At 32.9% G+C, this 25,921-nt stretch overlaps 1 protein-coding gene across 2 annotated transcripts; it reads left to right on the top strand.

The window, feature by feature from the left end:
* Window positions 1-954: 954 nt before the first annotated feature.
* Window positions 955-25,551, top strand: LOC130629440 (receptor-type tyrosine-protein phosphatase delta-like). Of its 2 annotated transcripts, XM_057442632.1 has the most exons (25): window positions 955-1,007; window positions 6,104-6,311; window positions 9,586-9,894; window positions 9,980-10,321; window positions 13,565-13,822; window positions 14,027-14,356; window positions 14,500-14,817; window positions 14,891-15,193; window positions 15,961-16,257; window positions 16,342-16,523; window positions 17,411-18,051; window positions 18,233-18,315; window positions 18,770-18,885; window positions 19,280-19,490; window positions 19,881-19,983; window positions 20,281-20,560; window positions 20,876-20,936; window positions 21,041-21,155; window positions 21,388-21,595; window positions 21,856-21,943; window positions 22,024-22,232; window positions 22,619-23,494; window positions 23,653-23,778; window positions 23,903-24,057; window positions 24,237-25,551. In XM_057442632.1, exons 2-25 carry the CDS (start codon window positions 6,233-6,235, stop codon window positions 24,436-24,438), a joined length of 5,892 nt encoding a protein of 1,963 aa, XP_057298615.1. In that variant the 5' UTR covers window positions 955-1,007; window positions 6,104-6,232; the 3' UTR covers window positions 24,439-25,551. The 2 variants fall into 2 exon arrangements, with proteins under 2 accessions (XP_057298615.1, XP_057298614.1); XM_057442631.1 differs by lacking the exon at window positions 955-1,007 and having other exon boundaries at window positions 5,792-6,311.
* The last annotated feature ends 370 nt before the right edge of the window (window positions 25,552-25,921 follow it).

The following is a 25,921-nucleotide window of genomic DNA, read 5'->3' as shown; positions in this document are numbered from 1 at the left end:
ATTTTGGTTAATATAAAATATACATATAGATATTTGCCACACATTTTTATCGAAAATAGGGATTGGGCCTTGAGCTTTCTTGTCATTTGGGTTCGTATAACAAAATTGTTGGTTTAGTCGCGAAAAATCTTGCTACATTATACTACAATAGAAATTGATTTGAAGGATTCCAATATGCATTTTTAAAAATGCGTTCTTGTCCACGGAGCTTTTTGGGATAAGCCTCGATGTTTAATATCAAAGAGCTCTGGAGACGACAATGGTAGATAAATCTTTTTTCTCTGCTAAGAAAATGTTATTTAAAAAAACGTATAAGAATTGAGACAAATTTCTCTTATCTCTTAAATTTGTCTCAATGCGCATGCTCACTAGGAATTCATACCCAAATAATCCTTCTCAAAAGAAGTTCTTATTGATTGAGTGTTCAAACAGTTAGTTTCATGATTAATTTCGTCTTTGTTTCGTTCGCGTTAAGTTACCTGGTAACACAAAACAATAGTGAGAATAAACTTCAAACAGAAGTTATTTCAGTACATTGGCCAACTTAGGACTCAGTCCACAATGTTTTATACACAAAATAAAGATAAATGATACTGCGTGTAAAGTTGGCGTAGGGAAACTTTTGGATTAAAGTGTTAATTTTTTTAAGCTTGAATAAATATTTTTTGAAGATCATATTTTTTACCACATCTGTCTATTTTCTACGTTCTCACCAGCAGGGTTTTCCTTAAAGAGAAGCAAAGTTATCAACACAGACTAAATTTTCTAGGTGAAGGAATATTCACTGCGATTGAATAACCATTTCATAAATTATAATCATCGCTTTTTTATCATAACTATACTTCTCTTATCATGTGCAGTAATTCCATTATTAAGATAATATCGGTTTTCTGTGATTAAAAATTTCATCTGCGATGGAGATTTTGCATAGATATTAAAAATAAACATAACGGTTTATTCCAGAACATACAACAAAATGAACTCACGAAAATAAAAAATTGTCTACGGTAAGGTTCTTATGTTTATTTTTTCTTCTCACTAAATATAATACATTTTCTTGTTTTGTCGTTCTTATAGAATTTATTGTATTTTTTATTCTAATTCTACTGATCTCTTTCTAGAACGATACTAATTCATTATAACTTTATTTATTTGTTTTTTACTCGCATTTCTGTTTGTTTGTTTGTTTGCTTTCTTTGCACTTGTTAACTTGTTTACCTCGAATCTAATTAGAAGCACAAGATAAAGACCAGACCACTGGCTCTAGATGCCTAGAGGATAGATCACTTTCTTTTTAAAACAACCTCGTCTCCAGGATACTCTTCTATGCCTATGCTATGACTTTTACGTCGACTTTCTGTAAACAGCGTAAAACAGCCCTGTTGATAAGTTCTTAGAAGTTATTTTTTATGTTTTCCAGAATATTTTTTACGTCAAGCATTAACCTTTAAACAGGATGAGATACTGCGTGATATTTTAAGTTTTAAATTTTGGGGATGCTTTTTAAGTCCATTTTATCAAACTCGCAAAAAATGTTGTCTACGAAATTACGTATCCCAAAATGTGTCAAGAAAATAAAAAATTTAAATTTGCGAAATTTTATCCCCACCAAAAATTTAAGACCTTTGCAAAAAAAAACTTCAACCGTTAAAAACATGTGTGTTCAAAAGATTCTATTAAATAGGTGTTGTGTATTCTATGTTAGTTTGTCCCACAGTAAACTGTACAGGCTCTTAACACAACAATTGTGGTAAATGACTCTGGAGACAATCATACTCTATGGTATGATGGAGAAAATTAATTTCCCACAGTCAAAAATTGCATTGCATGTGAATTAATTTATAACAATTAAACAAATTTTTACGAGAATATCGCAGTTGGTTTGTTTTTAAATTTGTTATTAATGACAATCGCGAAAACAGTAAAACTCAAAAATGACACTTTAAATATGAATGGATTTGGTATTTTAGCCTACAGCAGGATGAGCAATAAAATTTGCAGGATTAAAACATTTGGCGGCCATAAAAATTTCTCAGCAGCCTGATATGATATGTAATTGTTGCTGACTCAGCAGCTTGATATGATATGTAATGGTTGCTGACTCAGCAGCTTGATATGATATGTAATTGTTGCTGAAATTTTGAATTATGGCAAACCTCGGTCCTGTGGAAAGACGTCTCACCGAATCAAATTTATCTTGTGTTTATTTAATATATTAAATTACCTTCAGGTGTTACAATCAACAAATGTAGTACAACTAAGACCTCTATGCACGCCAAATCTGTAGTAACCAGTGGCACAAGCCCTGACCTCACCCCCATCCCCCGCCGCTCAAAGAGATTGGCTAATTTTTAACCGCATTAATGATCACAACCAACAATATGATCTTTCAATACATAATTTACATTGTTTTTACTAAACTCTTCAATTTGCAAGATTTTCTAACTCAGGGCTTACCATAGTAGCTCAGTGTGGAGACACCAAGACCTTCCCTCTTAAAACTATTTTTGCTTCCCGCGGGTCTGCATGCTGCTATGATGGGTTCCTAAAACTCAGTACCTTTACCCCAAAACGCATCATAGGCAGTAGAAGGTAAATCTATAATTAACGGTATTGGACCGGTATCAATTGTCTGCTATGTTTCCATTTACATCATCGAATATTAATTAGATTGAAATTGTCGGTTTGTTGGGAGCAATTATAATGGCAACCTCATTTATTTTTATATATCTGTCGATACTCATTACACCGTCATGACATGTGTAAAACCAGCAAAATGTACGTGAGATTGGTCCATATGGTACACGCACCATCTAAGACCGATCTGTAATGTACACACTCATTATAAAACCTTTCTTTTGTTATTATATACACTTATAATCCGGTCCATATTATATATCCAAAGCATATAGTATCCATATTATACACTCACACAATAGAAGCGATGTGTTACGCCAAACGAAAAGTGCGTTCCATTGAAATACTATAGGACGAGTATACATACAGCACAGACTGATGTGTGTTATATATGCATAATATATATGCCCGACCCCTGCCACACACACTCCTTATAGGTACAGTCCATGTCACCCTCCTGCTATTAAATATATATTTTTGCAGTGTTGTGTATTATGTCAATATCTCTTAGGATTTACACGGACGCAGTAGGAAACACCCTGTCTTTATGATTGCAGCGCATGATAAACTCATTTATATTAACGACAACAAAATTGTAAAGAGAGGAAATTTGATTTTAAAGGCTATTGTTGATATTAATGCAACGATCACGTTTCTTTATCAGAAAGTTTAAAAACGGTTTTTCTTCCCTCCTATAGTATAGTTTAAAACAGCGTAACAATGACAGAAGAAATAAAAGCCATTAATCTAACCGACACATGACTGTAGCTATGCAACAAAAAGTATTAGTGCAAAATAATGTTAAAATGAAATGAAAGATTGTGGTAGTTTGTTTACTTTTAGAAGTGTGGCTCTAGGTTATGGTTTAAAGTGCGAAGCACGCGCAACTCAAAATCATTGCTTTAAAGATGTAGCAAAAATCAGCCGATCGAACTTGAAAACGAGGCTGATAAACCATATATCAATGTCAACGTTGTAGTCACAAGTACGCCCTGTGCGGGACACTGCACCAACATTTCTGTTCGCTGCCAAATACGATATATGGTATCCTACGAGTAACACAAATAATAGAAGGATCCCCTTTTCACAGTACGATCTTGGTTGTCGACCGACAGCTTACAGAAATAGGGTATATGGATTCTGTAGATTTCAAATAACAATAAATTAATGAATAAAGGTTCAACTTCAATTCTGAACCCGCAAGCGCTCAAAGAAATACTTAAAGTGTTTGTGAAGGCTGGAGAACGCCCATCCTAGTTCCCAGGGATTTTTTGTTGACGCTGCATTTATTAGCCTTTTGGAGGCGAGAAATAAAATAAACTCTTGAAAACAAGGATGCAAATTGCCAACATCTTTGTCTAATATAACGCTTACGAAACTGCGAAAATAAAAGTCTAATTAGAAATTTATGCATAAACTTGTTCCCAGTTTTCTTATGATTATACCTCAATTAATTTATCAGATTAATATTTTTATAGTATCTTTATAAGATGTGTGCCGTGTTGTTAGGATCCATTTTGAAATTTTAATTTTGTAGTTATCTTGCTAATAATAGACAATACAGTGACGTCCTTCATTCTTTGTCGCTTTACAATTTTTTATCACTATGTCATCGCATTTATAATCATGTGTATGATCAACTTTGTCACCAATCTCTGAAAAGGTTTCCTTTAAAATCAAGAAGTTCTAAGAAACATCACTAGCAACGTTGTTATTGTTGTTTGTTGTTGCTGTTGTTGTTATTGTTGTTGTTATTGTTTGTTGTTGTTGTTGTTGTTATTGTCCTTGTTCTTATTGATATTGCTGTTATTGTTTCTGTTGTTGAGTTAGTGGTTTGGGCTCGAAGTTGTTACTTGTGATTAATTTTCCTAATTGCATCTCATTTACTAAATTAGCATCGGATTTAAGATATTCTATTCATTGGGGATTAACAGATGGCTTCTATGAAAGCGTTAATTTCCTCTGGTCGTAGATCTTTACTGTAGAGTCGAAAAGAACTTGATATACTTAAAGTTAATTCACAAAATTGGAATGGATACGTTAAATTTTGTTAAAGTTATAAAATTTTGACTTGATGTTATGTTTTTACAGTGAAATTATACCAGCAGAAGTGCGAACAATAAAGACAACCTTACTTCCAGTCCATCAACTTTTTTTGTATATCTCCATTATCAGCGATGGAGTTGTGTATAATTATTTCATAAATTTTACGTTTTTTCAAAATTATTGCTTTTAAAATAAAGTCACGTTTTGTCCTGTTTTTGAGTCGTAAGGAAGAAGACAGAACCAGTTGTGAAAGCAGGCTAGTTTGAGTAGGCTAGTATACCATAGAAAAGAAAATAGGCTTACTTAAGTAGGCTAGTATACTGTAGGTAGTAAAATAGGTTCACAGTATCATAGCAGAGCAATGAAAGGTTAGGTATAATATTAAGAAAGAAATAGAACGACGTTCATCACTTTTCTTCTCTTTGATCAATTTCTTAGGCTGAGCAAGTTCCACTATGCTTTAGAGAACTGAGCTTACGTAAGTTTAATGCTCAGCCACTGAGCAATCGGTGTTTTATAAAGAAAAACTGTGTTCTTCCCTTACAACTCAATATAGACCGGCTTGATAAACCAGGAGAACAATTAAAAGAATTTTCCACATCATGTAGAGAGTTTGGGAGAATTAGCAAGTGACCTCTCTATCACACCCCATTTTCTTACCCATTCCCTGTTTTCAAGAATCTCATTAACATAAGAAGAAGTGGATAACGTGGTGACAAGGTTAGTGAATGTTCTCCAGTTGTATTGCTATATGTCGAAACCCCAATTATGAACTATTAAGTAAGTTCCGCGCCATAACTGAACTTTATATGGACATAGAATTACAATAATTAAAATATTTCCGTTGTTGTTTTTCGTTTGGTCAACTAAAAAAGTTTGCTTGTAAAATTCTTTGCTATTATTCGGTAAGTTGTTTCTTGTTTTGAATTTTATTTTGCACTACGAAAACAAAAAAAGAAAATAATTCCCTTGAATTTTCGTGTTTCGAATCCGAATCGTACTTAAAATAAAATAGGTTTCGATATAATAAAAGAACAATATAAGAAAATAATATTTTAATAAAGCAACCCCTTCAGAAAAATTGACGAGAAAGAGTCAACGCGAAACGCGAAAAACATGTGGCTTCAAATACCCCCGGTTATAAAAGCGACGAGGTTTTAAATAATATCTTTTAACTATTTTTCGTGGCCACATTTCCTTAATATATCTTTAGTAATTTGATTTGTAAATCCAGCAAGTGAGGCTGTTAATTTGATCGAACACTTTGGGTACGCATAATATGAGCAGTTTACTCCAGCGCAAGATGAGTGATGGGCTGTACTACGTCTGTTTATTTTATTTCTACACTGTGATGTGAATAATTTTTTAGGAGGATGCTCTTTATTTTATTAATGTTTGATATTGTGTTCTTATCGTTTAGATATTTAAATAACATACTTAAAAATACATTTATTCATCGTGCTTTTGAAAGACATTAACCACAACATGAAATTTTAGTGAATGAATGATTTATTAAAATTAATTGTACATTGAAGTCACTGGTTTTAAAATGGCACACTGGATGGCTAATTATTCTGTTTTAAGAATCATACTTGGCATATCAATATTCATTTCTTCTATTTCAGAAGGTAAGAACATATTTTAAAATTAATTTTTTTTTGTTTGCCACATTGTCCATTTATGATTAATTGACTGCAACTTGATTTTATTTTTGTTTATTAAATGGAAGACCCTGTATGTAAAGTACAATTTAGCCTTCGCTCAAAAAATATTGTGGTATGTTCTGTTAGTGAAGCATACTTTACTTGCTATCTACCCAGGTTGGATATATGGATGGGTGTTACAAATATTTAGTGTTAGTTATCCAAACCTTTTTTTTATCTGGCTTAAGACATTTCATCGATTATTTTTCATATATAACGTAATAAATTTAAAGAACTTGCTACTTTGTTCCAAATAATATAAAAAGAAAAAGACAAGGGAACTAAGGAGACATCATGGCACATTTTTGGCTGAAATATTATAGCCAGGAGACCCAACATAGTTTTTAATAGTTAGGGTTGGGGAAAGTTGCAAACAAATTTTTGATTGGTTAGTTTTATTATTTTTACTCACATGATTAATATCAGAAAATCCTTTGTTCTAAGTGCGAATAGCCTCCTTACCAGAATAAATATAATTAATTATGGTATTATTTGAGAGGGTAACATGTGACCACACTGGCTTTGTATTTCCAGGTTTTGCTCTGAGGTGAATTTGAATTATAGGGTTTTGCTCTGACAACTTTATTTGCGTCTAAGATTTTAAATAAAAGTGTATATATATAAGCTTTTAGTTTAGTGTTTAGACAAGTCCATTTTGCATCATAAAAATTTTTTTTGATGACCTCTTTTGGCAGGTGTCATGACTATATATGGTGCAAGATTCATTTAAGTCCTAAAATCTTTAGGCAAAGCGCAATATTATGGCAGGTACTGACTTTGCAGAGACAACAAGCAGTGAAATTTTTTTTGTCGCTGCAGTTATTCTGACTTATGTAAAGTTTTTGTGACATTCATTTTTGCTTAAATAACCTCACATTTAAGTCAATCGAGACAGAATTTTTTTATTAAAGTGAACGTTGTAGTGGATTTTGGAACAAAAACTCTCTAGCAAAAATCTCAATCAATGAAATATATTTTGTGTCTTGTGCACTAATTAATAAAAATACCTCTGCAAGAGTGTGCAACGCTTATGCAGAATAATTTTGTATCATGGTTATAATTGTTTTGAAAACAACTCATTTTATTAAAAACTAGACAAGGATTGACACGCCACTCAAATTTTCTCTTTTAAGTCCCAAACAATCAAAAATGCCACTGATGCTGATTTAGGTAATATTATTTACACAAACACATTTCGATATTATACTTTGGAAACTCCAAATCTGAGTTCTTGATCAACATCAACATTTGTCTCTCCTAATAAAAGGACAGTCAATTAACCATTTATTTTCTTGATATTTTTTATTAAGAATGTCACGGATATTAAATTTTGAAATAGTTTATAGCCAGAAATATCGTTTGTGAAAAATAGAGAATAAAATTATTGCTTGCAAGAATAGGAAATAAGTAAATATATTTTTTAATTCAAAAGTTCTACATTTTGCCTTTTGGTGTTTTTTTGTTGGCAGTAAAATAAGTTACGATCTGCAAAATATATTAGATATCAGTAAAATCAAAATTTTGTTTGGACGAGGAAACAAAGACAACACCACTAGGAGCTGTATTTGGTAAAATATGCTATTATATTATTATCTTTAGGATAATAATTAATATGTCTAAGAAAATTTGAAAGAAATAATATGCAAATCTTAGGTCAACAGCCCATTACAGTTAAGCACATATATATATATATTTTAATTTGGTTGCAAGAACTGTTTGTTTTGTGTATACTTTATTTTACAAAGAATATGCTGCTTCAACTGTAATTTTAATAAAGGTTTTGGTGTGTGTTAAGTAAAAATCCCGTGGATTTTCTGTATTCTTTCAGGTGTACCCTGTGGCCCCTAATTACCACACAGGTCTGCATGTGCTATGACGTACCCCTACTTAAAATTCTGGATTTGGATTCTTTCATGCTTTTTTAACCTTATCTAGAAACCCCACGCAAATTATCTTTTACTTTTCTGAATATAATTAATGTATTAACAGCTTTAGTAAAAGAGTAAACACAAAGCCAGTGGTACCATATTAATGTGGTACCATGTTGAAATGGTAACTAGTAACTTTGAGTCACAGTATTTATTGCATTTCGCTCCATTGTGAAAATTGATAAATGTTTACTATATGTGTTTGCCTTTTTAAGTTTATTGTATATTTGTTTGCTCTTTTTATCATCTATTTTTTGTTTGTTCTCAGTTAATCATTTATATGTTTATTCTTTTCTCTTTACATAACGGTCTAATCTCTGTTTTCAATGATATTTTGTTTTGTAGCCAAGTATAAGTAGAAAAAGATTAATTATGTTTTATAACATCGTAACACTAAATTTTATAAAATTGTAGACAGGAAAAACCATAAAGCCACTTTTGAGCAAATATGAGCTTTCAATAAAATAAAACAAAACTTATGGTTATAAACTTGGAATCAATAAAACAATGATTTAAAAAAACAGCACTTTTTAGCTAATTTTCAAACATCTTTAATTTACTGGAAATTTCTACATATCTTGCGGAAGGTTTTTAGATAATTTGAGTGAGGTTTCTAGATGAGGTTGAAAAAGTAAACAACTTTAATATTATGTTATTAAAGTTTAAAACCTTTAAGTAGAGCATTTAATTCTTTATTTTGACACAATAGTCTTCTTTTTATAAAACTAATTTTTTTAAATCCCTGTTTGTGTGTTATTATCATGATTGACATAATGAAGGCTGTTGTTGTTAATTGAGCATTCCAACTAACTAACATAGCAGGGGGTATTAAGTTTGCATAGATATCTTACTTTGTCAGCTTCTTTTGTCTTAGTATAATTCTGTCTGTCTGGCCACTTTTCTGCAATGACAAGTTACTTGTAATAAGCACTTCCATATACTATCCTCCAATATTTGTAGTAGAAGAACATTCACCTCTGCATAAAAAAATTTAAGAACAATATTTTCTTTTAAGAAGCACATTGTTTTTGTTTTTATTGTGACATTATTGCGGCAAGCTTATCATATTCTTTAAAATATTTAATAAAGCCAACTTAATATACATTATAACAATTTTACTTTTGAAAAGCTGGAATCAGGCTAATCTTAGCCCCAGTTGGCTCCTAGTTGCCCATGATAGGTTGTTACAAGCATCACCACCTGTTTACCTCTTAAGCTTAACAGCAACAATACCATCTGTGTTGATCAGTCACAATTTTTTTTCACTTTAGGTAAATTGATATTGAAGTACTATCCAAAACAGTCCAAACTGCTTACCATACGGAACACTGGAAGGTCAGTGTTAATGTGTGAAGTTGAAAGTGATAAACCCTTCAAGCTGGAATGGTTTAAAGATGGAAAGTTGATAAATCTTAGTAAGGATCGTCCACCGTGGCCTTATCCTTTTCCTGATAAGACTGGCTTGTCATTGATACAATGGCCATATATAAATGGTGCGTCACGTGGCACATACAAATGCGTAGCAACTAATGGTCACGATACTTCAGTCAGCCATGAAGTTGAATACACTCCAGTTGATGGTAAGTGGTTTTCAGAACTTTGGTATACAAGGCTAAATTTGACGTAGCTATTTTTTTATTTATTTATTTATTTATTTTATTCTAGGAAACAAGTTACCTTCTGGATTTCCTGTTATTACAAAAAATATGCCACCTTATGACCAGTTTGCAAAGCAATATGTCGGCACAAACATTACTCTAAATTGTGCTGGGAGTGGTCACGGCAAGGTGGAAGTTCGTTGGTTGATGGATTTCAAACCTTTTGAAAAGATCAAGACATCGTGGAAAGAAGGAGAAGGCTTTGATTACTTATTAAAAAACAACAACACGACCTTGAAAATTTACAATTTAAGATTGGTTAAAAGGTCTTTCATTGTTTGTTTCATTCATAATGATATTGGAATTCGTGAAGTGGGCCGTTTCCATATACATGGAGTACCTGCCCCAAGTAGGTGTCTTCTTTTTTTTCGATAAAAAATCGAGTATATATATGTGAATTTTTTTCTGCAATTTAAGATTTATTATGAAGACACTTTTTCATATTACTTGTATTTTGGCAGTTGCAATTTTAGCACTTCGTAACAAATTAGTCGATTAAGTTTTTTTTCTTTTTATCTTTGGGAAAAGGTAACCCCTATTGACACATGCTCAGTATATCTAAAATACGTGTTTCAAAAGATAAATAAAATTTCTACAGGATGATGTATGTCAAATACTACATTTTTTTTCTTAAATTTGGTAAAAAGTTATTGTTTTTCTTTTTTTAATGTATTCGCCAACATATCTCACTTAGACTTTCTATTAGCATTAAGAAAAGAAAAGTCTCGGGTTTTAGCAAGATAACAGTGTTTATTCCCTCGTATTTAGACGAAGTGGAAGGAGTTATCAAAAAAGTTCCAACCCAAGTTTTGATTCCTATATTTTTTAGCAAAACACTTCTTTTAAGCTACGATGGAATGTTTTCTCATCATTTCAGATCGAACTACATTGATAATTAGACATTGCATGGTTTTTTCCATGTTTAGGCTTTAAAGGATCATTTTTTTGTTATTTTTTGTTATTTCCGACCAAAATACAATGATAATAGACCTATTTCCGTATCCATTTTCGTTCCGCGAATTATTTACACCAAAATACCAAGTTACCTGAAAATGAGATTAGTTATGAGCAAATTTTTAGCTTGCAGCAAAGTAGTGCAGATATGGTTTGTTTACTTGCAATATTTGCAAATTAATTTGTCAAACAGATTGTTATTAACATTTGGTGATAATATGGGATAATAGCATGTATTATTGGGGCATTCTAATGCTTTTGTTTATTATTCTTGGTGTTAAATGAGCTAGGTATTAGCAAGCTTTGAATATGATATGAGTAGCTATTACTAGTTGGCTGGCTGCTGACTTGTTTTGAACAAACATGAAATTTCGAGCTGTTTACCAAAATTGGTGTTCTTGCTGGTATATCCTGTGCCTCCAGTTATTGAGTGTACCCTATTTTGTTTAAACAACATCTAACTAAAATCTAACTAAAAATGTGGTTTTCAAATAGTCATTAACTTTGACGTTGTGAGTGCCTTACCTTGTTTATTTTTTTTCCATGTGAGGGTAGTTCTGGAAGTATTTATAACTTACATTTTACACATTTGTGATTTCAGAATTAGGATACTAATTTGAATTGGTGGGGAAAGTTGGACTTTAAACTTTCGTTGGAATGTTCTTGCTCATTAGTGTCACATTTTGAGCCTCTAACGGAAATTGTATTCGATAAAAAACAAATCTGTAAAATTTTGTCCACAAAATGCTCGCCATGTCGAACTTTAACTTTAATAAGTGAAAACAATGTGAAATTTTTGGTTTTATATTTTCACAAAGCAACACTACGGTCAAATTTAGAACATTAGGACTGAGATTTTGACAAAAATCAAGCATGTTCACAGCAGAAATCCAGACATTCTTACAAGAAAAAGTATATTTCATTTTCACTTTTTTGGATAAAATCCTAAAAAATAGGGTGCCATTTAACAAAAGAATTTCCTTTTTCTATATATGAAGATTTTTGATAAGCTCTTTGCTCTATCAATTTACTTACAAAACTGTAAGTATTAAGGTTTAACCATTACAATGCTTGATGCAAATGTACGATTATTGACAGTCAGTAAGAGAAAGAGTAGTGACAGAGTGACTGTGACAATTTCATAATCACAACAGCCAATAGTTTCAAAATATAAATTTTTACCATTTTATGCAACAAATGTTGAAAAACGATTTGTTGATTACTCATGCAGCTAAAACTTTTATATTTAATTACTGCAATTAAAAATTTTTAAAAGAGTTCATTGCTAAAATTGATCTTGCAACCTATTGTGATTAAACAATCAATGGTGTGGGGTCATTGTTTATCCGCGAGGCAATTATTTTCTTAAAAAAAACAACCTATCCCAATGTTATTATTAGTTTCTCGTTAGTGGTAGATTACATTCAGACTGTACTTTAATCTATAAGCAACAACCCTGGAAAAAATAACTTGTGAAAATGCTATAAGAAAATCCAGCCTTTCCATTATTTTTGATGTTGAAATCTCTTAACTGAACATCTCTTAACTCTTTCTTTAGTACTTCAGGTTTCTGGAGTATTTGTGTAAGCGTTTGTCAAGTATATACAATATGTTTTTTCCAGGGTTGTTAGCTTTTTAGCTGCTTGCTATTTGGCTACCAGCAAGCTAATTTTTATTTTTTCAGAGATGATCAGAGTAGTACGAAGTAGTAAACTGTTTATTAAGTTTTAATTCTAAATTTACTTGGAAAGAGTAAAATAAAAGTGTATTCACATCACTCTAAAAACATGGTTGTTAGGTTTTAGAGGTTTAGCTAGCTAAAATATATCAAAAGATACGCCCTTAAAATATGCAATATTTTAACTTTTCTGTCACACTGCCACTACCAACACCCTCCTCTTTATAACTGTGTTAACTACGTTTCTGTGAAACTGCTAGTTAAAAGCTGTAGAAGTCAACAATTTGTTGATACATTCTTCAAACTTGCATGTAAACAACCAGCATCCCAAAATTTGCTCATAACTAATCTCGTTTTCAGTTTATTCTGCATTTTCGCAAGTATATTTCGCGTAACTAAATGGATATGGAAATAGGTCTATTTAGCTTCGTAGGGTTGTGTTCACGTTGTGCTTCAAAAGTTATCACTAAAAAGTTGGAAGGGGCATTTTTAATCTCCCTATTTACAGTTTTTTTTCTTATTAAAAAACTGTTTTTGTTAACCAATAGTTTACTCCCGGAAAAAGTAAAACAAAAATCCTAAAAAAAATTTAGGGATTTACTTTCTAAGAATATGCAGCCACCCTGAACACCATGAGTTTTAAAAATGCCTTCTACTTACATAATTCCCCTGCAAGACGGAATTAAGGGAACTAAAACTTGCATTGCAATTGTAAATGCAAATGTCCTTCCAATATCACAACATTTTTTATTTTTTCAATTTCCACTTAGACTACCTTTACTTCACAACATAGAAGACAAAAACAACACAGTTAATAATAAAATGTGATTAAAGGCACATCTGGTGTTTTTTTTTTTTCATAAACCAATTTACTTTTTGTTCAGGTCTTCTTCATTTTTGGCAGTCAAAAAGTCTGTAGTCAGGTTTTTTAAATGTTTTAATGCTGTAAATTTAATTTAGTTCAGCTTGTAAAGCCAAGAATTACCCAAAGACCACAAAATGTGTCAGTCCAAGGACCAGAACAATGGATTGAATTCACCTGTCTAGCAACTGGTAATCCACAACCCGATTATAGTTGGTGGCATGATGATCGTTGGATCCTCAGGCAGAGTACAAGTGGAAAAATGTCACTTGTTGCAATGAGATCAGGATTTGTACGGTGTCATGCACAAAATGAAGCTGGTTCCGACACTGCCACTGCTTATATATACGTGAAACGTACGTGAGTTTTATAATTGTGGTTGCAAATATTATTTTCTAATCAACCTCCTAAAAATACAATAGATGAACAGTTAAACCCATATTTTCAGTGTGCAAAATGTTTTATGTTAGATCAAAAGCAGTGAATAATCTAGAGATTAAACACTAATGCTTATAACCATTTGGATGATTTTATGAATTTATAAATTGAATTATTTTTAGCATTACCCTACAAACCTAATCAAATTGAAAATGTTAACACGGGCCGTACACAAATTACAATTAAATTGATGCCCAACTATCGGGAAGCACAGTGGCATGCCAACATTCCTATCACATACGCCATCTTACATGTTCGACCTTGGAAAAAAAATTTACGACCAAATGATCCATACAATACCACACGTATATCAATATCTGGTTCACCGCCTTGGTTTTATCAATTTAAAGATTTAAAACCATATACTTGGTTAAATTTTCGTGTGCGGTTTGGTAATAGATACGGCGTTGGGAATGTTTCTGATTGGGGGTATGCATATAGTGATTGGGGAGGTAAGTTTTGCTAAGTTTACAAGGATAGTGATACATGTGAAGTCTTTTTTGTTTTGGTTTTCAGGATAAGAAAAAAGTACACATGTATTTTAACAACTTGAGATTATTGAAACCCTAATTACAATATAAATTTTTTTTTTTAGAAATAACTGAACCTGTGAGATATCTCAAAAATATAGCTCATTCAAACAAATCATTCACAATGAGTTGGCTAAATCCTGTCAGAACATATGGCCCGGTTCAAGGGTACCGACTCTACTGGACCAGACGTCCAAATGAAGTCTTAAGTCGTTGGGAGTTGGTGCAAGTATCTCCTAATGAGCAATACTACAATTTGAGTTGGCACGGCAGTACCTACATTACTGACACTGCTCCAGTTATATACTGGAAAGTTCAAATTGTAGGCTTTGTCAATGCAGGACCCATGTCAGAGGTTAAAGTGTTCAGAGTTTCACCTGGAGGTATTTAAAAATTGTCTACCTAAAAATGCAATTATGTATTAAGTTCTATTAGTTCTATTTTTCTTTTAACTAGCACCCGGTTTTGTTACCAATGTGACTGCAAAAACTAATAGCTCCCGGTCGATAATTGTTTATTGGAATGCAACAACAGAGCCAGGAAATGGAATTGTGGGTCATCGAGTTTTATATAATCGAAAGGATGAACCAGCAAGAGAAAAATATTGGAGTAGCAAAGATATCTGGAATGCTACTCTCTATCAAACAGCCTTGGAAGGTTTAAATCCAAATCGAGAATATGAAGTCAGGGTTTACCCAAGGTCTCATGCGATGTATGGAGTAGTGTCGAATACAGCAACCGCAAAAACATTACCAGATGGTAAGAACAGATTTTATTTAAATTTTGTGTGTTTATTTTTTGCAGCCGTTTTAGTTGTTTTTCATGTTCTCCATGCAACAAAGAACACAATTTTTCGTCTGTTTTTGTATTAAAGAAATTAGTATGGAGAATTTAGACACTACAAAACTTCAATTTTTTTCTATAAAAAAGTCTCTGGGTTAGTTTATTTTAATTTTTGCTCCTTTTCTGTATATTTACCACCAAAATGAAACACGCTCTTCTGTGTAAAATTTGTCTGTATTCTAAAAAGACAATTATGGCTTTAAAAAAGTACTATTTAGAAAATTTAACCAATTTTAAAACATGGAAGTTTTTAGCATTTTTTATGGCTTTTAGACAATTGAAATTCAAGCATCTATTTTTCTAATGACTTCATTTTTCCTTGTTTTATTAATAGAGTTGGCCAAAAAATTCATTCAATATATATGTCTTTTTACATTTTATTTTTTGAAACATGAAATAAACCTATCGTCAAAAATAGAAAACTGTGGGAGGTGTGTTAAAAACATAATAATGATTCCACATTTTAATTAACCTTAGTGGAGCTGTTTCCAGAGGCATGTAAGACCATAGGCTCTGGTGAAAACCTGGATATTTTTAAGATATTCAGACTCTACTTGGGAAAAATGTAAAAAACTGATAAGGTTTTACTGTTGTATTATGGTCCTTGTTTTGTTCTATGAGGTTCTCCTTTCTGTGTACTTTTTATACGTCCATATGATTTCTTTTTATACTTTTACTTTTAGCTCCTACTTCACCTCCAAGGAAAGTTCGGGCATTTGCTATGAGTTCTGAAACAGTACAAGTTACATGGGAACCTCCATTACTTGAGCATCAAAATTCACCCATTTTAAAGTATAAGATATTTTATACAAGACAGCTTAGCAGAACCCCGTATACCGCAATTGTTGACAATGCCATACTTAAATACCAACTGCAAGGCTTGAGCAAATTTACAAAATACATAATATGGGCAACTGCCATAAATAAAATAGGTGAAAGTCCACCAAGTAAGAAGTTCGAATTGTGGACAAAAGAAGATGGTATGTATTATACCTCTTTTTACCTAACAATTTAACTTCATAACATTAGTAATAAGTTGTATTATTTTTCTTTATTTCATATAGCACCACAAGGAGCTCCTAGAGCAGTGAGAGCTCAGGCACTTAATGATAGTGCTATAGCTGTTACATGGCTATCAGAAGTTAGCTTGACGTCATTGGGTCGTGTCATTGGTTATCGAATACACTACAGTACCAAGTCAGGATGGAAATCATCTGTAAAAGAAGTTATTGGTGCTAATGTTCGGGTGAGTGCTCTTTTACTTCTTTACTTTCTCGTTTGAGTCAGATTTTCTGTTATTTACTGTTTGCAACCACCAAATATGTCTAACAATTGCCCATTGATGTCTTACAGCCAATAGGCTGATAATGAGACATGTAGACTGTTTTGTATTTAAAAGTAACACAGGCGTTAAAGGGTGTGTATCCAGTTAGACATAGATTGCATCTAAGTGTGTCTACCCTATTATGTATGATTTACTTTAAAAGTATTTTTCCCACTAGTAGAACTTTTTTAAACGTATATGGCAACTTGAAGAATAAGAGGGGTTTTTTTTCTTTTCTATTTCTTAATTTTTGATATGACTATTTTCAAAAAAAGAGGAAAGGGGAAAAAGCTAAATGAGTTTTCCAATAACTAGTTTTTGATAAGAAACATTTTCAGATGAAGAGTAGCATGTGATTCTATACATAGAATATATTTGTTACAGATTTGGAATTTTTATTTTTATTTTTTTTCCCTTTTGTTACTGCACAAGTTTTTTTAAAAAATTTAATATTGCACCTTACTAATAGACTATTTAGCAAAAAACATGTTTGATATTCACTTGTAACTTTTTTGCAATTTAAGTGTAATTTAAACAAAGCCATCTAACACAGGGTGTTTATATGCTAAATGCTATCATAAATATTAAAATTAATAGATGAAATTGTACAATTTGTGAAACAACAAATATTACTACTACTTTACTACATATCTTATATGATGTACTCACTTAATCACCCACTTGTGACCAAAATTTAAATAGTATAAAAAGGAGTTTGCCACAGATTTCGTGTTGTTGGGACTATGCACAGCCACAAGATTAGCTCTGTTAGTATCACTAAAATAGACAATTTGTGTTCTTGTTTTCAGGATGGCATTGTGCAAGAAGATGTAACCAGCAACACAAATTATACGGTTCAGGTTTCCGCTTACAGCAGTCTTGGTGAAGGCCCTAAAAGTAAAGCGTTCTTTGTTATCACACCACCAAAACTTCCAGATTCACCGCAAGTTACTGTTACTGTTGATCAAACCACAAATTACGTTGTCTTGAAGTGGTGGCCTCGTACCAAAAATGTAAAATACTATAAAATCGAATATGGAAAAACTTTACGAAAATATAACATGCTTACAAGTATCAGGACTAAGCTTGTTTCTGGGGAAATACGCAGTTCTGTGTATGACGATCTAGACCCAGGTGTTTACTATGCTTTTAAGATATCTGCAGAATTAAGTGAAGGTGGGTGGAGTGCCAAACATATAACTTGGATACGAACATCACCATCTATACCCTCCGGACCACCATTACATTTCGAAGGAGTTACGGAGTCGTCGTCATCTATCAAACTAAAATGGGAAGAACCTGATCCTTGGAAGCGAAATGGAGATATAATTGCTTATAACATTAACTACAAAACAACTAAACAAACCAGATGGACGAATAAACGTTACGATGTTGTAAATGATGAAGACACAATTGTGTTTCTTTTAACAGATTTAAAAGCCAATGCAAGGTAAATTATGTTTTTTTCTAAATTATACGCATTAGGTATTGTTTCATGAATAGAGAGGACACTAGTCATTAATCAGACATATGATGGTGAAGTCCCTCTTCTGAAACTAACATGCAAAATTTTTAGTCAGGCCATGATCCTATGTTGCTATACTTTTTCCTTTTGATTTTATGTTTTGTAGATATCAGATAAAAGTGGGTGCAATAACAGCAGTTGGTACTGGCCCGTATACTGTACCTCTTGAGGTGATGACAAACAAAGAAGGTAAACAAATTATGTTGTTTTTTAAATATGGTACCTGGCAATCAGTTATTAAGTTAAGTCAATGTAAACACCCTAACAAGAATTTACAATTGCTTATTGATCAACAAATGTTTTAGCTGATATGATTAGATTGAGAAGTTGTCTAACTCAGCTACTATACTATTTTGCATTCGAAAACTGAAAATAAAAAGAGCGGGCTAAGGTTACCGCCCTAGAAAAGCTGTCACTGAAAACCGGGAAGTTTGAAGTGCATGGGGTCGAATCCCAGTATTTCCGAAAATTTAGTTAGCCATTCGGAAAAAGCGCACATCGATAATCGACAAAACAAAAATGTTGATGACCCGTTTCACATGTTTTACAAAGCATGGTATACTGATATCTCTATAATATGTATGAATTAAATTAGTTTTTATTTTTTTATCTTTATTATCATTTTTTTTTTTTTTGGTTTTAGTATTACCCATGGTTAAAAATTTACGTGTAAATGAAGTATCCGAACAGTCTGTGTATCTACAATGGGATGAACCAATCAATGCAAACAAGTTCAAAGGTTTTCAAAGAAAGTATCTGGTAAGTTTTAGTAATTACATAGTAATTACAATAATATTACTGGCAATAACCACTATTATTTCTACTACAACATGCAAGTAATTCATTTATTTTAAATTGTTTGGTAGTAGCTGATTATATTTTTAATGGTAATAAGTGAGGACATTCACAAACAAAATTCAGTCCAATTATGGTATCGAAGTTAACTCTAAAACAAAAAAAGGGCTATGGCTTAAATAATTTAAGCTTAGTCATGTCATGACTAAAAAGTGTGAATAGATCCTTTCTGCTTAACGCACAACATGAAAGTAGGATTGATATCTTAGGCAGTTGTCTAGTTCAGCAGCTGTTGTGCTTCCAATATGCCCTCAAAATGTTTGATTTTGAAAGTAAGTAGTAAGTATTTTTATTACAGATCACTCATCGTGCTAACAAAACCTATCGCAACGAGGAAGGGAAGATACAATTGAAAAAGATTAGTAAAACTGACAAAATAGGCGACACAAAGAAGTATTTCCTAGATGGCTTGTTACCAAGTACAGAGTATATTGTCCACGTTCAAGTATCACTTAAAGACGCAGGGGATGGAGATCCAGTTGCGATCAGATTCACAACAAAACTTAAAAGTAAGTCTGTAGTGTGAAAGTTCTTTTTTCAGATAAGTTTTGTAACTAAATGTGTACAATGTGTGATGTGTTATACTCAGGACTTGAAATTTGTTTATCACCTAAAGAATTGACGCGATTTGTGTATAGGTTGCAACAATGTGTGATGTGTTATACTCAGGACTTGAAATTTGTTTATCATCTGAAGAATTGATGCGATTTGTGTATAGGTGTAAATGTAACAAATTATTTCTAAAAGAGAAATAAATAGTTCCATTTTAATATGTTTATGAACAACTTTCAACAAAAACAACAAAACATGACGTCATTTTCAGTTAAACATACATCATGACCAGTAATATTTTTTTCAAATATAACGCTGCATTACGATTTTTTCTGTTTTTCTTGTAGAACCTGCTGCTTTGTCTTCACCTTCCCTAGGAGAGCTAAACAAACAGGTGAACTACTTGTTACTGGATATTAAAGCAGCCTCTGAAGTCAATGGCCCTATAAGGTATGTGTGGGTTCAGTTGTAGTAATACATTTTTCTTTCTGTGTACAATGTATGTGTTTTAGATGCCCAAACTTCGATTTTAGTAACGTTTGTTTATTTAATTTTAAGTGGGAATAATATAGATTATGGTGGTCTGAGGAAGATATTGTCAAGATATTTAAATGTTTGTCATTCCTTTTGTCTATTCAAAATATTTGATTTCTGAAATGTGCTTTTTTCAAAGAGCTGTACAACTGTTATTTTTTCAGAAAGAAAATCTTGTCAAACTTTTACACTATAATCTCCTTTATTTTTCAGTTATTATTTACTGTACGTAATTGATCTGGGTGATAAAGAAAAAATACCGTCATCTTACAAGCCGGAATCAATTGGTATTGAAGATAATCACGTGACACGTCGCCGAAGAAATACAGAAAATCATCACGCCGTGGATTTTTACATTGCTGCCTTATTTCGTCGGGAAGAATTACCAACGAAATTTAAGTTAGGAACTGGTTCGCAGCATGGGGATTTTGGAAATACAGAACTCAAAGCTGGACACTTTTATACGACTTTTGTGAGAGCATATGTTAAAAAGGTCAGTGTGTTAATTGCTAATATAAACTAATTTTGTTCTGGTGACGTCATAACAAGGTTGAGTGATTTGAAAAATATCAGTTGTAGTAGTAGGACGCCTATTGTGTTTTGTTTTTGATTAACATTGAAGAGGTAAGAAAAATGTAACCTATACGTCTACAAACAACAAAAAGTAGTCTAAATAATTGTAAGCCCATTCCCTTTGTAAATATTTTTCTGTCAGTATAACAGGTATATCTTCTACGTGTCAATAAGACTTCTCTTCTCACCCTTTAAGCATTAAATAAATTAATCCTTATCTTTCTTTCTTTTGCAGGATTCCAACTCGAACCAGTATAGCTTCACAAACTCACCTTTTAGTACACCTGTGAAATATGGTACGCATTTGTTGTTGTTGTTGTTGTTGTTGTTGTTGCAAGTTGTTATTGTTTTGTTGTTTTGTTGCTGTTCACGTATATTTCATTTTGGATATATGTTGCAGAGGCAGTCGCAGCTGATGAAGAAAAGAGTAACAATATGGTGATCATCATAGCAGGTGCTGCTTCTGCTGTTTTCATCCTGATTGTGGTATTGGTGATATTCTTCGTTTGCAGGAGGTAAGTCTGGCTGGCTAGCTGGCTGGCTGACCGTCTGTCTTAAGATATTGTGTGACATGTTTTTCTTGTACTCTCTTAAACGTCAAAAAAGTCAGGGAGACTTGTCGATGGCAGTATAACATTTTTACTAATTTCCAAATTTATTTTGAATCTTGTGCCATAACATTTTGAGGGGTGGAAAGGCACTGTCTTTAATGTGTTAATTTTTTTTCTTCCCGTATTTTTACTACAGAAACTCCAGTACCAAAAACGGTGAATCAGAGTATCTAGTACGGAAAAAAAAACGACATTCACAATCAGCTGATCCAGCCGAAGTTCACCGTATGCAGTGCGCAACTCCTGGGATGGTGAGTCACCCTCCAATTCCTGTCAACACGTTGGGTAAACATGTGGAGAATCTGAAAGCAAATGGTGGAGTAAAGTTCTTGCAAGAATTTGAAGTAGGTTTATTTTTTTGTTTGTATTTTGGTCCAGGCTGGAAGCAAATCATGACACAAAGATCATGAAATTTGGCTTGGTCTTAAAAAAAAAGTCGTGACATTTTTTTTGAGATATATTTTCATAATTCTTTAACTTACAATTCCCATTTTTAGCATGTTGTTGTTGTTTTATTGTGTGCCATTATATTGATGATAGGACTTGTTTCAGCTTTTTCAGTTCATTTATTGATTGATTTATTTACATATTTTCGTTTCTTTAGTCCATAGATCCTGGTAGCAGACCATCTTCCGAAGCATCCTTACTTCCTCAAAATAAAACAAAGAACAGATACCCTAATGTCTTAGCTTGTAAGTGAAACCACGGTTTCTTGTTATCACAACGTCTTCTAAAAATCTGGTTGCTTGAAAATGTCTTTCTTTCTTTGTAGTTGATGAGTCTCGGGTAAAACTTGATCACACAGGCGAGCTCTGCTCCGATTATATTAACGCGAATTACATTGATGGTTACTGCAAAGAAAAAGCTTACATTGCTTCGCAGGGTCCAATGAAGAATACAGTGGATGATTTTTGGAGGTTATGTTGGGAACAAAATGTCCAGATTATTGTCATGATGACTAAACTCGAAGAGAGAGGAAGGGTAGGGAGTTATGTTTAAATAATATTCAAATTGTGAGAAAGGAATTGTATTAGAGATTTCTCTTGTTTGGTTTACAAAAAATTTGAATTCCTTTAATTTCAAATATCAACCAAACCGAACAAATTGCTTGGTTACTGGAAAATCTTCACAAAAAATAGATGCTATGAATTTCGAAAAAGTCATTTTAGAACGTTTTTTTTTTTTTTATCGTATAATTAAAATTTTGATATTTTTTATTTCGTGCCCCTGATGATGTCACGATGAGCGTTTGAAATTTTGTAGATCAATGCATAAAATTTACAAGAGTGTCGCTGCTACATTGTTCAGAATATCTTTCCCTTATTACTTTTTACATTTTCTACTTCGTAATTTTTATCTTCACTTAGAATAAATGTGAACGCTATTGGCCTACTTCTGGCGTTGAGACGTATGGCACGATAAAAGTTGAGATAAAAGACGAAACAAACTTATGTCATTATTGTATTCGAACGTTCGAAATTTCTTCCACAATAAGCGGTGACGCCCAAACCGTGATGCACTATCAATATTTACAATGGCCTGATCCAGGTGTACCATCCAATCCAGGACCTGTTCTCGCCTTTATTAAAAGAGTTCGTGCATTCGACCCACCTGGTAGTGGTCCAACGTTAGTTCATTGCAGTGCTGGTGTAGGTCGAAGCGCTTGCTACATAGCTATCGACGCCATGTTGGAACGTGTTAAACGAGACAGTATGATTGACATTTACGGTTACGTAACTATGATGCGCACGCAGAGAAATTTCATGGTACAAACAGACGAGCAGTATATGTTTGTGTATGAAGTCTTAGCTGAATCCATTGAATCAGGTGATACAGAAATCGCATCCAGTGACTTGACATCAGAATTTAAAAAGCTTACAGAATTACGTTCAGACGGTAGAGAAACTTTACTAGAAGGTCAATTTAAATCGATTTCGTTGGAAATCAACAATGTACTAGACCCTGGGTTGATGACAGCTGCACTTAACAGTATAAACGAAAAGAAAAATCGGTGCCGTACGGTTGTACCATTCGATTCTAATCGTGTGGTACTGCAAAGTTTACGTAGCCACGAAGGAAGTGATTATATTAATGCTAGTTTCATTGACGGATACCATCAGAAAAACGAATTTATCGCAACTCAAGGTCCACTTGAGCGGACTGTCGCAGACTTTTGGCGTATGGTTATGGATCACAACAGCTCGATAGTGGTCATGTTGGGAGACACCGAAGATAAAGGAAAGGTATAGCTGCTGTTTATTTCTCTCTTTATCGCACATTTTTGTTGCTCTCCATCACATGTGTTTATGCGTTGTCACGTGCAGTCTCTTTCTTGACGTAATCTGTGTGTGTGTTGTACTGTATTTTCCGACTTCATGAAATTTCGTTGTTGTTGTTTTAGGAGTTATGTTACCCATACTGGCCTGTAACGAAATCGATGACTCATCATTATTACGTCATCGATCCTGTACAAGAAAATCGGTTTGCAAATTTTATTGTGCGAGAATTTAAAATCACGGACGCCAGGGTAAGTCTGCCTTATTGCTAAGCTTTGCTTCTTTCGCGTCAAAAGTTTCCCAGTTTACTAGAAAGAAATATCCCGTCCCAGCGTTGTTTTTGTGTTTTGTAAAAAACTATCCACGTTTTTCTAGGATACATCGACTCGACATCTTCGTCAGTATCAATACACCAACTGGCAATCCAGCCGGACACCGACATCTTCGGAAGGTTTAATTGAACTTATCGGTCATGTGCAAAAAGCTCGTAAGAAGGCTGAAAACGACGGCCCGGTGATCGTCCATGGCAGGTAAGATAAGTAATTCGGCCAATCTGGCTGTGATTATTTAACCGAGACCAGGATGTGCAGTTTTTCTGTATTTTATTAAGCAAGTGTGTACTGCTGTTCCATGTTTTACATATTTCGAATTTTGTTAAGCCAATGTTTATTTTTATTGTGTATTTTACCATGGTGACATTTTATTTCAGTACTGGAGCTGGTCGAACTGGTGTTTTCATCGGGTTAAGCATCGCACTGGAAAGTTTGCGCACGGAACGCATTGTTGATATATATCAGATCGTGAAAGCACTCCGCTACCAAAGACCTTACATGGTGCAGACTCCCGAACAATATGAATTTTGCTATCAAGTTACATGCGACTTTCTAAAAAACTTTGATTTCATTGTATAATGTCGTCAGAGTGCAAGATGAAACCATATATTCCGCACTTTTTTGGTGCGGTCAATGTAGAGAAGCCTTAAATATGCCAAAGTAGTGTTCGAATTTATTATAAATCCAGTGGAAGAATGTGTTTTGCGATACATTTACGTTGAGTAGTGCCACGTTCAATGGATTTTAGAAAAGGAGATCTATGTGAGTTTTAAATACACAGGTTTACGGAGTTAAAGATTCACTCCATGTTGGCTATCATGATGCATATACATTTTATATTTTTTGTATAAACGCTGTTCTTTGTTTGGTTCAAAAATTTGCGTGTGAGTAGAAAGTATTACTTCTAGATTAGGCACACCCAGTTCTTAGTAGCGACGGCCAGTAACATCTTCAGGTGAGCGTTATCGTAATAATAATTTTTTTTATTATTATGGAATTATTTAGTTTTATAATTTCTTTTAAACGTAGCTTGGTTACCATTTTTATTTTTTACGCCGAAGTGAGGCTGTGTTTTCATGGTTATAAATTACCGTTTTAAATTAATTTTGGGAATTATATTAGTTATTGATTTGTAAGTCTATAAGCTATTGTTTGAAACCTCTTGTGAAGAGGTTTCAAATGATGTTTTTTAGACTGAAGTGTTTATTTTTTAATTAAAAATTATTATTCTTCGTGTGAGTTTCTTGCTAAATTATATTTTTATATTCTTCTATATTTCTTTATAAAGTATATTGTTGTTTATATAACACGTGGTAACATGACGTTTGAAAAATGTTCAGAGCAACTTCGTTCCCAGAGATCCAGAAGGGGTATGAGAGTATGCTTTAAACCAATTTTTTTTATAAAGCAATTTTTTTTGTACATTTCATAGAGCTTGACAGGGGGTGTTGGTACTACAGGAAGGTCACGTCGTATTATAAGTATAAAAGATATTTTCTATGTGGTAACTATCTTCCCATGTGATTCACCACCAACTTAGTTCCCAGACTTTTGAGAATATAAAAACGGTGTGACAATGAAGTTTTGCTTATTTTGGTGTTAATATACTTTTTTTAAATATTTTTTTAGTTCATATTGTGATGATAATTTTATAATGTAAACCAATCTTTTCAAAAGAAATGAAGAATTCAATGTTGTTGTGTTTTTTCATCAGTCCAAACACAATAAAAAACAACAACCTGTGAACCATTCCAGTTAGTAGGCCTGTTCGCCGAGAATGCTAAAATTTTTGATTCTCGGAAAATTAATTCAACTACACAAAAAAATTTTTTTCTTGATTTGCAAAACTTTCTGCCGCAACAATGGTTTGGATTGAGACACCAGCTTAACAATGCTGCAGTGAATTTTACTTTACAAACCACTTGACACAACCTAGCTTAATGTGTGTTTATTGGAAGAAACATAGGGAAATAATAATGAAAATGATTATTATTTTTATTTGTACATAGACAACAACTTCGTGCATACGATGAATGAAATAATGTTGTTGGCTGTTGGTTAG

The sequence above is a fragment of the Hydractinia symbiolongicarpus genome, chromosome 2, assembly GCF_029227915.1.
Source record: "Hydractinia symbiolongicarpus strain clone_291-10 chromosome 2, HSymV2.1, whole genome shotgun sequence".
Taxonomy (NCBI): Eukaryota; Metazoa; Cnidaria; class Hydrozoa; order Anthoathecata; family Hydractiniidae; genus Hydractinia; species Hydractinia symbiolongicarpus.
The sequence above is the reverse complement of the archived record's forward strand: the minus strand, read 5'-3'. Positions and strand labels throughout refer to the sequence as shown.

Excerpts from the sequence above, each read along its gene's own strand:
- LOC130629440 (XM_057442632.1), top strand. The coding sequence starts at position 6,233 with ATGGCACACTGGATGGCTAATTATTCTGTTTTAAGAATCATACTTGGC. Across the intron at positions 19,491-19,880 it reads ATTCACAACAAAACTTAAAA|AACCTGCTGCTTTGTCTTCA; the intron begins GTAAGTCTGTAG and ends TTTTTCTTGTAG. Across the intron at positions 24,058-24,236 it reads CCGGTGATCGTCCATGGCAG|TACTGGAGCTGGTCGAACTG; the intron begins GTAAGATAAGTA and ends ATTTTATTTCAG.